At 49.9% G+C, this 11,811-nt stretch overlaps 1 protein-coding gene and 1 long non-coding RNA gene across 7 annotated transcripts in view; one reads left to right on the forward strand and one right to left on the reverse strand.

The window, feature by feature from the left end:
- Positions 1-11,811, forward strand: part of ZNF605 (zinc finger protein 605) — a 37,668-nt gene that overhangs the window by 2,181 nt on the left and 23,676 nt on the right. For 3 of the 6 annotated variants that reach the window (XM_058424759.1, XM_032168204.2, XM_032168202.2), the window contains exons 2-3: positions 7,988-8,113; positions 8,383-8,559. In XM_058424759.1, coding sequence (XP_058280742.1) covers positions 8,545-8,559 — 15 coding nt within the window. In that variant the 5' untranslated portion in view covers positions 7,988-8,113; positions 8,383-8,544. Of the gene's footprint in view, positions 1-7,987; positions 8,114-8,326; positions 8,560-9,692; positions 10,133-10,655; positions 10,909-11,811 lie in introns of those variants that run through there. The other 3 variants (XR_009208837.1, XR_009208836.1, XM_058424757.1) reach the window with 3 other exon arrangements.
- Positions 9,193-11,709, reverse strand: LOC131380721 (uncharacterized). Its single transcript, XR_009208838.1, has 5 exons — positions 11,229-11,709; positions 10,902-11,020; positions 10,402-10,436; positions 10,107-10,289; positions 9,193-9,746 (listed from the first exon to the last, which is right to left on the reverse strand). It is a non-coding gene; the product is annotated as an uncharacterized LOC131380721 (long non-coding RNA).

Below are 11,811 nucleotides of genomic sequence, written 5' to 3' on the forward strand. Positions count from 1 at the left end.
CTCCCCTCCCCGCCCTTCTTCCCCCCTCCCCGCCCTTCTTCCCCCCTCCCCACCCTTCTCCTCCCCCACCCTTCTTCTCCCCTCCCCACCTCACCTGCAGGAGTGACTGAAGCCCTTTCTCCCCGTCTCCCCACCCTTCTCCTCCCTTCCCCAGCTCATCTGCAGGAGTGTTGGAGTTCTGTGGGGATCCTTTGGGACTCAGTGTTTGGGGTTTCAGTCTGTGGTGATTCTTAAGTGGGGCTTTGGGGGTGCTGGTGATTAGGGTGTCTGGCATTTGTATTTAAAAGCCATGTGGGAGTCACTGGGGTCCAGTCATCAGTTGGGCCTGTAGGGATGACTCTGCCTGGCCTGTGGGGTCTATGGTGTGACGTAGGAATGGTTGATGCCAGGGTAAGTGTCTGGGGGCCTGTGGAGGATTAGGAATAAAGGGTCCAGTGTACGTCGTTGAATGGGGGACAGTTTTATTGGCTCGTGCCCTGGCATTGGCTTTGTTATTTGAGGGTGTTGGAACCAGGTGAGAAGGAGCTTGTTTGTATTAGTGACTGGGTACCAGAGATGACTGAATGACTGATGGGGTGGGCAATGAGGTCTGTGAGGAGGAATTATCGGAGGGCTTGGGAGTTTGATGTTTGGGATGAATGCCAGGCATGTGTGCAAGTGTCTGTGATTGGTGTGAGGGTGGGTGAGGGCGAGAAATTGGGGACCCTGTGGGTGCCAGTGAGAGGGAAGCCTGGGGAGCCTAACAGTTTGCCATTTGCGGTGAATGTGGAGTTAGAAGTTAGTGGCCTTGGCTGGGCACCGTGGCTCACACCTGTAATCCCAGCACTTTGGGAGGCCGAGGCAGGCAGATCACGAGGTCAAGAGATCCAGACCACCCTGGCCAACATGGTGAAACCCCGTCTCTACTAAAAATACAAAAATTAGCTGGGCATGGTGATGGGCGCCTGTAATCCCAGCTACTCAGGAGGCTGAGGCAGGAGAATCACTTGAACCTGGGAGGCGGAGGTTGCAGTGAACCGAGTTTTCGCCACTGCACTCCAGCCTGGGCGACACAGTGAGACTCCATCTTAAAAAAGATAATAATAATAAGTTAGTGGCCTTTGGGTATCTGTGATTAGTGTTCTATACCGTGCCAGTCTGTGCAGTCAGTGGTCAGGTGTTTCTGGAGGCTGTTGTGGGGCCACCAGAGTTACCGCTTGGGGGCTCTGTTGGACGGTCACTGGGGAACCCACAGTGTGTGTCACTGAAGGCCATGGAGGGGTGGCCTCTCGGGGAGAGAGACTGGGTGGCCTGTGAAGTCAGCCGTTGTGGTCCTGTGGGAGTGATGGGGGCACATGGGGTGAGTGAGAGTGGAGTTGATGGGGCTCGGTAGTTGTGTGTTCTGGAGGTCTGTGAAGCAGGCCTGTTGGATTCAGTGATCTGGGGACGTCTTGGGATATGGACCTGGAGAATTCTCAGGTGGTCACTGTGAGTAACTGGGGGACTTGGGACGCTGGAGGTTGGCATGGGCTTGGAGCTGCGGAGTTCGGTGGTTCGTGTCTGGGGTGTGCGTGTGATGGAGGCCCTCTCTGGGACTTGGTAATCCGGGGGCCTGGGAGGGCCGTGTTGGTGGGTCTGGAAGCAGATCTGAATGCGAATGGGTCGTGGGTTGGCTCAGGCAAGCCTCTCGTGTGTGACACGTCTTTTTGCCCTTTGATCCTCTCCTTGTAGCTTGTGACTGCTGATCAGTGACCACTCTTTTTACGTGATTATTTCCTTTTTTAAAAGTTCTCAGTGACCCCGTTGGCTTTAAGGTCTTCCCCTTGTAGAATTTCCCCCTTGCTGTTTGTACCTCCTGGGCCTCTAGCATCCCTCCCAATGACCTCTGGCTCCCCCGCCCAACACCTTTGCATCTGAGGTGCCTGGAGCGGTGTGGTCGGCCCGGCCTTCCGTGGCGGGCTCCTCCTGCTTCAGGCTCAGCTAAAAGCCACCTCCTCCCACAAGCCTCTCTGACGTCTGGGAGAATGTCTTCTGCCCATCCATCACTCGGTCACAGTTAAAATTTCTTTTTTTTTTTTTTTTTTTGAGACGGAGTCACCCATGCTTGAGTGCAGTGGCGTGATCTCAGCTCACTGCAACCTCCATCTCCTGGGTTCCAGCGATTCTTCTGCCTCAGCGCCCCCAGTAGCTGGGATTGCAGATGCCCGCCACCATGCCTGGCTAATTTTTTGTATTTTTAGTAAAGACCGGGGTTTCACCATGTTGGCCAGGCTGGTCTCGAACTCCTGACCTCAAGCGATCCGCCTACCGCCTTGGCCTCCCAAAGTGCTGGGATTACAGGCATGAGCCACCGCGCCCAGCCCACAGTTAAAATTTCTTCTGAGAGCTCACAATCAGAAATCATTTATTTACTTGGCTGTTTCCCTAGAGGGCAGAGACGCCGTACATCTTGTTGAGTGGTGTTTCCCATATGCTCATAACAGTGCCTGGTGTGTAACAGGAATTCGGCAAATGCTGCTTTCTTAGTGGGTAGATGAGACGGTGTGTGATGCATGCATGACTGTGTGTGATGTGTGTGAACGTGTGTGTATGTGATGTACGTGTGTGAAAATGTGAGGTGTGTGTGGGAATGTGTATTGTGTGATGTACGTATATGTGTTTGTGTGTGATGTATGAGTGTGAGTATACGTGTGTGATGTATGCGTGTATGTGTGGTGTATGTGTATGAGTGTGTGATGTACGTGTGTAGTGTGTGTACTTGTCTATGTGTGATGTGTTGTACATGTGTGTCATGTGTGTATCGTGTGTGCATGTGTGATGTATGTGTATATCAGTGAGTGTGCATGTGTGTGTGTTATGTAGGATGTACGTGTGCATCAGTGTGTGTATCTGTGTACGTGTCTGTGATATGAAAGTGTGTATCTGTGTGTGTGCTTGTTTCTGTGTGTGTACGTGTATGTGTGTGATGTACATGTACATCAGTGTGTGTGTACATGTCTGTGTGTATGTATGCATCTGTGTGTGCGTGTCTGAGTGTATATGTGTGAGGTACGTATCTGTGTACGTCTGTGTGTGTGATATACGTATCTGTGTGTACATGTGTATGTGTGATGTACATGTGTATGTGTGTACGTGTCTGATGTACGTATCAGTGTGTGTGCATGTCTGTGTACGTGTCTGTGTGTGTACATGTGTATGTGTGTATGTGTGATGTGCGTGTCAGTGTACGTGTCTGAGTGTATGTGTGATGTACGTATCAGTGTCTGTGTGTGTTCATGTCTGTGTGTACGTGTCTGTATACGTTACATGTGTATCAGTGCGTGTGTGCGTCTGCGTCTGAGTGTATGTGTGATGTACTTGTGTATCAGTGTGTCTGTACATGACTGTATGCATGATGTATGTATCAGTGTGTGTACGTCTCTGTATGATGTATCTGTGTGTACATGTCTGTGATGTATGTGTGTTATCAGTATGTCTGTACATGCCTGTGTGATGTATGTGTGTATCAGTGTCTCTGTGTGTGCATGTCTTTGTGTGTACTGTCTGTGTGTGTACCTGTGTATCTGTGTCTGTTAGTGTATGTGCGATGTACTCAGGGTGTCTGTGTGTGCCTGTCTTTGTGTGTGTGTACGTGTACATCAGTGTGTGTGCACGCATCTGTGTGATGTACATGTGTATTAGTGTCTGAGTGCGTGTGTCTGTGTGCACATATCTGCGTGTGCGTGTCTGTGTATGTGTGCATCTGTGCATCTGCATGTCTGTGTGTGCATGTCTGTGTGCGTGTCTGTACACGTGCATGTGTGTGCGTCTGTGAGTGTGTGCACATGTCTGTGTGGGCGTGTACTTGTATGTCAGTGTGTGTGGGTGAGAGGTTCAGTGTGAACATGAGAGCAGAGGGATTAAGTACTCAGGATTCTGAAGGGGGAGGCCAGGGTGGCTGCTTTTGGACTCAGGACGACAAGACATTCCCTTTGCTGGAGACACAGCTGGAGGAGGTCCCCTCTGCATTCACTCAAAAAGGGTCCAAACTAATTCGAAGCTTCCGGGAGGGCAGGGGGACCTTGATCTCAGGGACCCCAGGTTTGGATGCCAGTAACTATGGGGTCTCTTTGTAGTCAGGGCTCCTCTCTGGGCCTCCTAGACGGTGTAGCCGCCCGACCTCTGTGCCACGAGCCTGAAGGAGCTCCCGGGCGTCTCAGGAGGAGCTTCGTCTTTGGATGCCAATCTCTGGGCTCTTCCAGGATGTTTTTTCTCGAGAAATCTGCCTCGAGCCGCAAACCCTTCACACTGTGGACTAGAAAGAGTCCTCTTAGAGCCTCTGGCCTTTATCTCTACTTCAACTGCGAATGGGCGAAGCCTGCGCCATGCCTCTCCTTTCCCGCCATTTCTAGGAATTCCTCCCCACCTCAGTGTCCTTGCTCTGCTGTTCACCACGGTTTGGGTCAGAATCCAGAGTTCAGCCAATGCTTCCAGAAAGACTGTGGTTAACTGTCCCTGTTGACACTGGGACCTGTCTCCCCTCGTGACCTGAGTCTTACCTTGATTCTCTTAATGATGGAGAGGGAGACATTAAGAACTCAGGAGCCGATGCCAGGCGCGAGCTACACTGGTCTCCGCCTCCTGCTCCCTGCAGATACTGTTGGGGACCAGCCTCAACACCACCCATAGGGTACCCAAAGTCCGGTGGCGACGAAGGAATGAGAAGAGACAGGTTAAGAGTTCATAAAGAGTGAAGGCCAGGGGGCCAATTGCAAAACGGAGGCTACGAAAGGCCCAGAATTCTGGTCTCCACTCTATTTATTGAGTACAATCACTTAGATCCAAGAAGCAGACGTTCAGGACGAAACGGTGAAAGGGAGGCAATGCGTCATACGTGTAATCTATAGCAGTGGCGGTTTAAATGAATCTCCTTTGTGCTCAAACAGCATATTTTTAACTTATCGGAGAGTAGCTAGTGGGAGCGGGCTTAACTAGCAGCCTGCACGTTTGGCTTCCAATGCTTTGAAGGAGTGTCTTTCTCCTCGAACACATTGTTTATGGGTAACTGAGCAACTCTCGCTCAGAGCGTGGGAACATCATGGTGGTAAGAAGGCTTTCCTCCTCAGAGGCCTCTTGTGGCTTTCCACAACTTCTTGTCCCATATTTTTATGGCCAGTTAATACAGGCACCCCATAAGCCTTTCCGCCAACAGATACCAGGCAGGTGTGAGCTACATTGGTCTCTGCCTCCCGCTCCCTGCAGGTGCCAGGCGTGAGCTACACTGGTCCCCGCCTCCTGTGCTCTGCAGGTGTGGATGCTGCTGGCTGTGCACCGTGGGGTTCCTGAGCGTGGGGTCACCTGGGAACTACCCTTGTCTAATTCTCCAACCCTCAGCCTCTGGGGTACGTGGGAGACCGCGCAGAGGAGTGGCATCTGGCTCTACTCTTTTTTTCAGTTGCCCTGGGGCAAAACCTGGCCATTTGCTAATATCCAGTCCTAACTTTCCTCCCTCATTTGAGGCAGGGGAGCGGAGACTTCAGTCATTGCTTACTCTATTTCTGTGAGACGGTGAAGACAGACAAAGACGAGAAAAGGGCTCTTGCTGTAGGTCTTCTCGCTCAGGGTTTACCTCACTTTCTGGAAAGGTGCCGCTGGCCTTGTGCCACTTGTTATCTTCCTGGCTAGCCGGTTAGCCCCTTGCCTGTGGGGCCCTTGCCGTGTGCTCGGGAGTCACCTGCTTCAGCCCTGGGAGCTTCAGAGCTGCTCGGCAACCATTCCTGGGCCACGTGGCCTCGCTCCGCGGGTGCAGACGGCAAGTGCTGGACAAATGTGCTTGGCAGGATTGTTACGTAAGGTAGAATTTCTGTCCCTCGTCTCCAAGTTTACAGGAAGCTTTTTTTGGACATTTCTTTTCAGACTCATTCTGATGAAGGAAAGAGCATCCCTGTGCAGCTGCGTGTCCTTCAATTCTTTGGCTCTGATTCCATGTCTGGCTTAATCTAAGTGGCCTGGTCCATGGGCAGTGAAGAAATTTAAAGTGTAAGCATTCATGTGCACCAGGATGTGGTACTTTTTGAGTTCATTGTGCTTATTTTAAATCTTGGTCAGTCTTTTCCATCTTCTGCCTAAGATGATATCTTTTGTGCAGTTTGTGGTCTTTGAAAAAGTTTTAAAAGTGTTTAAAACTGGAAGAGATACCGCCTGCACTTTTCTTCAGAAATCAGCAGTAACAGCCCAGGCTGTCGGTTTCCAAGGGATACCTGAGGCAGACCCCAGTCCCTGCGGAACTGAGGAATCATGGAGGGGTTAAGGGCTCCAAAAGTTTGGAGGCGGAGGTTGCAGTGAGCCGAGATCACGCCATTGCACTCCAGCCCAGGCAACAAGAGCAAAACTCCGCCTCAAAAAAAAAAAAACTTTTGAAAAAGTTTTAAAAATAATGGTTATACTTAGTTACCTGATTATTTGGCCTGATTATTTGGGGAAATCTAAAATCTGCCAACCCAGAAGACCTCTCCACAAAAGTAGAAAATAAAGAAAAACAATTTTATTATTGAATAAAAATCAAACGAGGCCAGACACAATGGCTCACGCCTGTAGCCCCAGCACTTTGGGAGGCCAAAGCCAGTGTATCACTTGAGCCCAGGAGTTCAAGGCCAACCTGGGCAATAAAGCAAAACCCCGTCTCTACAAAAAATACAAAAATTAGCTGAGGATGGTGGCGCACACCTATAGTCCCAGCTACTCAGGAGGCTGTGGTGGGAGAATTCACCTGAGCCCAGGAAGGTTGAGGCTGTGGTGAGCCAAGGTCATGCCACTGCACTCCAGCCTGGGTGACAGAGCAAGACCCTGTCTCAAAGAAAAAAATGTGGCCAGGCGTGGTGGCTCACGTCTGTAATCCCAGCACTTTGGGAGGCCGAGGTGGGTGGATCACCTGAGGTCAGGAGTTTGAGACCAGCCTGGCCAATATGGCGAAACCCCGACTCTACTAAAAATACAAAAAAATTAGCCGGGCGTGATGGGAGGCACCTGTAATCCCAGCTACTTGGGAGTCTGAGGCAGGAGAATCGCTTGAACGTTTGAACCCAGGAGGCGGAGGTTGCAGTGAGCCGAGATCATGCCATTGCACTCCAGCCTGGGCTACAAGAGCGAAACTCCGCCTCAAAAAAAAAAAAAAAAAAACCAAGGGGGTGAATCTCTTTCTCTATTTTGCATGAGGGAAAATTAGGGTTTTTTTTCCTCCTTTTAATCTATATTTGCCCTTCCAGGCCTGTGAGCACACGTTGCCCTCGGGGTGTCAGCTGCTCCCCCACACAAGTCTGGAGATGCCCATGAGGGAAGGACTGAAGGCCAGGCTTTAGTCTCTGAAGCTTCTGATGAGTTGAAGCAGAGGGGCGTTCAGGGGCCCAGGACCGAGGGCAGACCTGGGAATTGTGCCCCCTGTTCCGGCTGTGAGCTGCCCCCACTCCGGGCAGCTTGTGAGTTGCCACTCCCGCAACTCCCAGCCCTGGGATGCTGGAGGCAGGAGGTCAGAAAATACCCAAAGAACAGCTGCAGCCTTTACCCCTCCATGATTCCTCAGTTCCGCAGGGACTGGGGTCTGCCTCAGGTACCCCTTGGAAACTGGCAGCTGGGCTGTTACTGCTGATTTCTGAAGGAAAGTGCAGGCAGTATCTGTTCCGGTGTGAACTGGGGAAAAGGCAACATAAGACATTCCCTGCCTTGTGTCTTGCTGCCCCCTCTGGCTCCCATCTGCTGTAGGCTGCAGCCAGGCCCTGCTCAGCCTCAAACCCACGCCTCAGCTTCACCCCAGCCTGCGTCTGCCCAGGGGTGTCTGTTTTTCTTTTTTTACTCTTATATTAGTTCCTCTGATCTATGTTTTCCTTTTGTTTCTGGGCTGACGTGGGAGTAGGGAGCCCAAACCCCAGGCTGATTCACCATCTCCATCTAAAGTCCATTTTCTGTTTACCACCCTGCCTAGAAATAAGTTGCATTTTACTCTGTAGCACTTAACACAAGTAATTTGATTTAGGTGCCTCCAGGAAATATTGCTGCAGAATGAATAAGCCCTCATGGCATTTCCAGAGCTTCGTGATGTCTGCGCTGAGCAGTTTGGGGTAGTGGTGCTCCTCTGGAGGTGTCTGCTTGAACCAGCCAGGTGAGTGGTTTCCATCTGGCATTTATGGGTGGAGCCAGGAGTTCAGTTCCGTGTGTGCTGCAGACCTGGCCTAGATGCAGGTCAGACCCGATGGAGACATGCAAGCAGCTCACATTCCACCCTGCTTCCCACCCGCTAGCCCTGATGTGAGCCTACCCAACATCTAGTTTGAGGCTTTAAATAATCTGAGCTCCCAGCAAGAGAACACCAAGATTTAGGTTCCCAAATTAATTAGATCATCTAAAATAAAATGTCCACTGCATCCACAGGCAATAGCCCTCTGGAACAAGACAATTCATGTGAGATAAGAAAGAAGAGCCCATAAGACCAAGGATGCATTCTCAGTTTACAGACCACTGACCGGAGGCCACTCCAGGGGGTCAGGACTAAGAGAAGTCACAAAACAGCAGATTTCCCAAGAGCAGTGGAAAATGATCCAGTCACAGGTGGGTTATCGGTTTATCCTCTGTTTCGTGGATGTTATGAGGCTTACAGAAATCTCTGCAACACACAGAAGCGTCTAAATACATTTAAATAAGAGAAAATATAAACTTGGGAAAGAAGATGTCAAAAGAAGCACAAAGTAGATTATAGAATCATACAAAAAGTCTCAGCTGGGCATGGTGGCTCAAGGTGTAATCCCAGCCCTTTGGGAGGCCGAGGAGGGCAGATCACTTGAGGCCAGGAGTTTGAGACCAGCCTGGCCAATATGGCAAAACCCTGTCTCTACTGAAAATACAAAAATTAGCCTCCCAGCTACTCGGGAGGCTGAGGCATGAGAATCACTTGAACCCAGGAGATGGAGGTTGCAGTGAGCTGAGATGGCATCAGTGCACTCCAACCGGGGTGACAGAGTGAGAAAAAGAATCATACAAAAGTTTTAAAGTTGGAAGAGATCAATAAGAAATGGGATCCTTCCCTGTTACAGAGTTGAACTGCAAGCTTTTCTGTTATTTCCAGAAGCCATAAGAGAAAGGGAAGTAGAAATACTTAACGTGGTTTCCTCTTCTCAAAAGGAAAAAGCAGACAGATTACTCTGGAGAAGCAAATACTTCCAATAATTACACATAAAGAAAATGTTTTGATAATTATTCATATAGATGACATAGTGGTAAAATCCTAAATAGCAGCCTTGTAATAAATAAACAGGTTTCCTAGGACTATTTCTTGGAGCTCCTCAATGTCAGCTAAGGGCATGAATCTAAAGAATTCAGAACAGTTTCTTCGAGGACTGAGATAGGGTCTTGGTTGCACATCCTACCTAGATTCCAGTTTTAGGAAAGAAACTTAAATCATCTGGCAGAATTGATCATTACGAAACCTTCAGATGGTCCCCATAAGTATGCTTTCCACTGGAATGTTGATGTGTTTTGGATGGAAATGCCGCTTCTGTTGGCAAAGGCTTGGCATGCAGGGATCTGCGTTCAGCTCTGTTTCCATACTTTGTTGACTCAAGAAACAGACTGTGGTGTCCCCTCACCTTTCAGAGGAATTCTTACCACCTAGCTAGCCTCTCCCCTCTCACCCTTTCCCTACCTTCTTTCCTTTCTTCCTGATATTTTCTTTTTTTGATGTTCAGTCCTACACCAGGAGTGGCACCACTGCACTCCAGCCTGGGCGACGGAGCAAGACGCTGTCTCAAAAGAAAAAAAGTAAAGGAATAAAGGATGGCTACTCCATAGGCAGAGCAGGGCATTCCCGAAAGCAGGAGGAGGAAGGTGCCCACCCTAGGTACAAGGCTTGTTTACATGCAGGACAACAACAACAACAGTCACAGGGAGATGTGCTCAGCTACAAGGGTTTGTGATAAAGGACTGATTTTCTTAATTACTACATTTTGTAAGAATCAATGTTACTATCTTTAAAGCAAAATTAGAAATGCTTTTGTTCTCAAGACATGGGACATCAGGACATCCCTGGGCATGGGTCTGTTTAGTAAACATTATTAATCTGTCCCTTAACCGTAAACATCTAGAGGCCAGGAATACCTCACCTCTTGGCAATGCTGCCCAGCAAGCTCCAGCCTCACTTTCCCTCACCCTCACTCAAGACGGAGTCGCTTTGTTTCTAATGCCTCTGACAAACAGCCAGTTGCATCAGTGCAGATGTGGGGATTGTCTCTTTGCCCTCAGCCGAGGGAGCCCTGAACAAAAAGCTCCAGCAGTTTTTTTGGACCCTGGGGTAGGGAGGGAGGGGCTGGGAGTAGAAAAGTAGCAGGTACTGAGTCGAAGTGGGGAAAAGTCTTCAGGGTTCTCCCCCACCCCGACGAGGAGGTCTTGCATTAGCACCTGAGAAAGGCCTCAGGAGACTGGAGTGCAGGTGCCTGGGTAAGAAGGGCAAACGTGTGAGATCACGACCCCTGACTGCAGCTCCCCTCAGACACCAGAGTGCGCTGGCCATGCACCAAGTCTGTTGGGAGGGCAGTTTTCCCCTGAGGCCTGCCGGGTAAAGCCGGGTAATTGCCTGTGCTTACACCTCAACATGCACTACCGGTTTTTAACCAGGAGCTAAGCTCCTTGACTCCACTCCTTGATTTTTTTAGGACCTACGTGTCAAACACGCTACCTCATCATGGACCCCAATAGGTCAGACTTTGAGGGGCCGCGACAATAACCAGGTAAATTGTCTGAGGCAACAGCAGACCACAGCTATGACGCCACTCCAAGCAGGACGGTCGGGCCTGGAGGACTGAACATGGCCTCAGCAGTCACCTCGGCAGTTGCCATGCCAGGAAAGACGCCTCACAGCCCACTGAAGAGACAAAAGAATCTGTGTGTATCTTCTTTACCTGGCCTGAGGCATCAATTCAGGCACAGCAGAACTCTGGCCAGAAAGTCGAAAGTGACCTGAATGTCTTCCAGGCTGAGGCACGTCCTGAGCGCAATCCCAGAGGGCACACGTGGTCCCCTAGAAACAAAGAATTCACAAGCTCAGGCGCCCCAGCCGGGCACGCACGCCTCAGGTTGTGAGGTTAACAAGGATCCAAGGTGGCTTCCCATGGTTGGGCCTCTGTCCAGTCTGGATCATTGGGTTTAGGCCTTGACTTCAGAGGGCCTGCCTGGGACTGAGTTCCAAACCATTTCGTTTATTCATGATATCAGTTTGTTAGTCTCACCTTATCAGAGTGTGGACAGTCTCTGGAAGAGTTCTGCACAGAGCCCAGGAGCCGAGGCAGTCCTCTGCCTCTCCTCCTCAGCACCCTGAGGAAGCCAAGGTGTGGGCTCAGCAGCCAGTCCAAGTCCACAGCAGCCACAGTCCATGGAAGGGCAGCAAGAGGAGCTCTTGTGTTTGTTTTTTTAGGAGGAGGAGAAAGCTTTTAGGAGCAGGTCTGAAAAATAAAGATCATTATTATTTTTTCCCTTTCCCTGAGCCTCCCCAGATGCCAGTTTTGTTTTGTTTTTCTGTTATCTATGTGTCCCATGTAGTAATCAAAACTTAAGAACAAAATATCCCCGTTTTCATTCATACGTGCTATCTGGAAAGGTTGTATACAGGAGGGACAAAATATTTTTATATAACTTAACCAAAAAGATATATCATGTTTAAGAATTGTTGAGCACAAAACCTTGAACTTTTAAAAGGTTTAAAAATAGGTTTACATAGGCTGGGCGCGGTGGCTCACGCTTGTAATCCCAGCACTTTGGGAGGCCGAGGCGGGCGGATCACGAGGTCAGGAGATCGAGACCACGGTGAAACCC

The sequence above is a fragment of the Hylobates moloch genome, unplaced genomic scaffold, assembly GCF_009828535.3.
Source record: "Hylobates moloch isolate HMO894 unplaced genomic scaffold, HMol_V3 SCAFFOLD_12, whole genome shotgun sequence".
NCBI lineage: Eukaryota > Metazoa > Chordata > Mammalia > Primates > Hylobatidae > Hylobates > Hylobates moloch.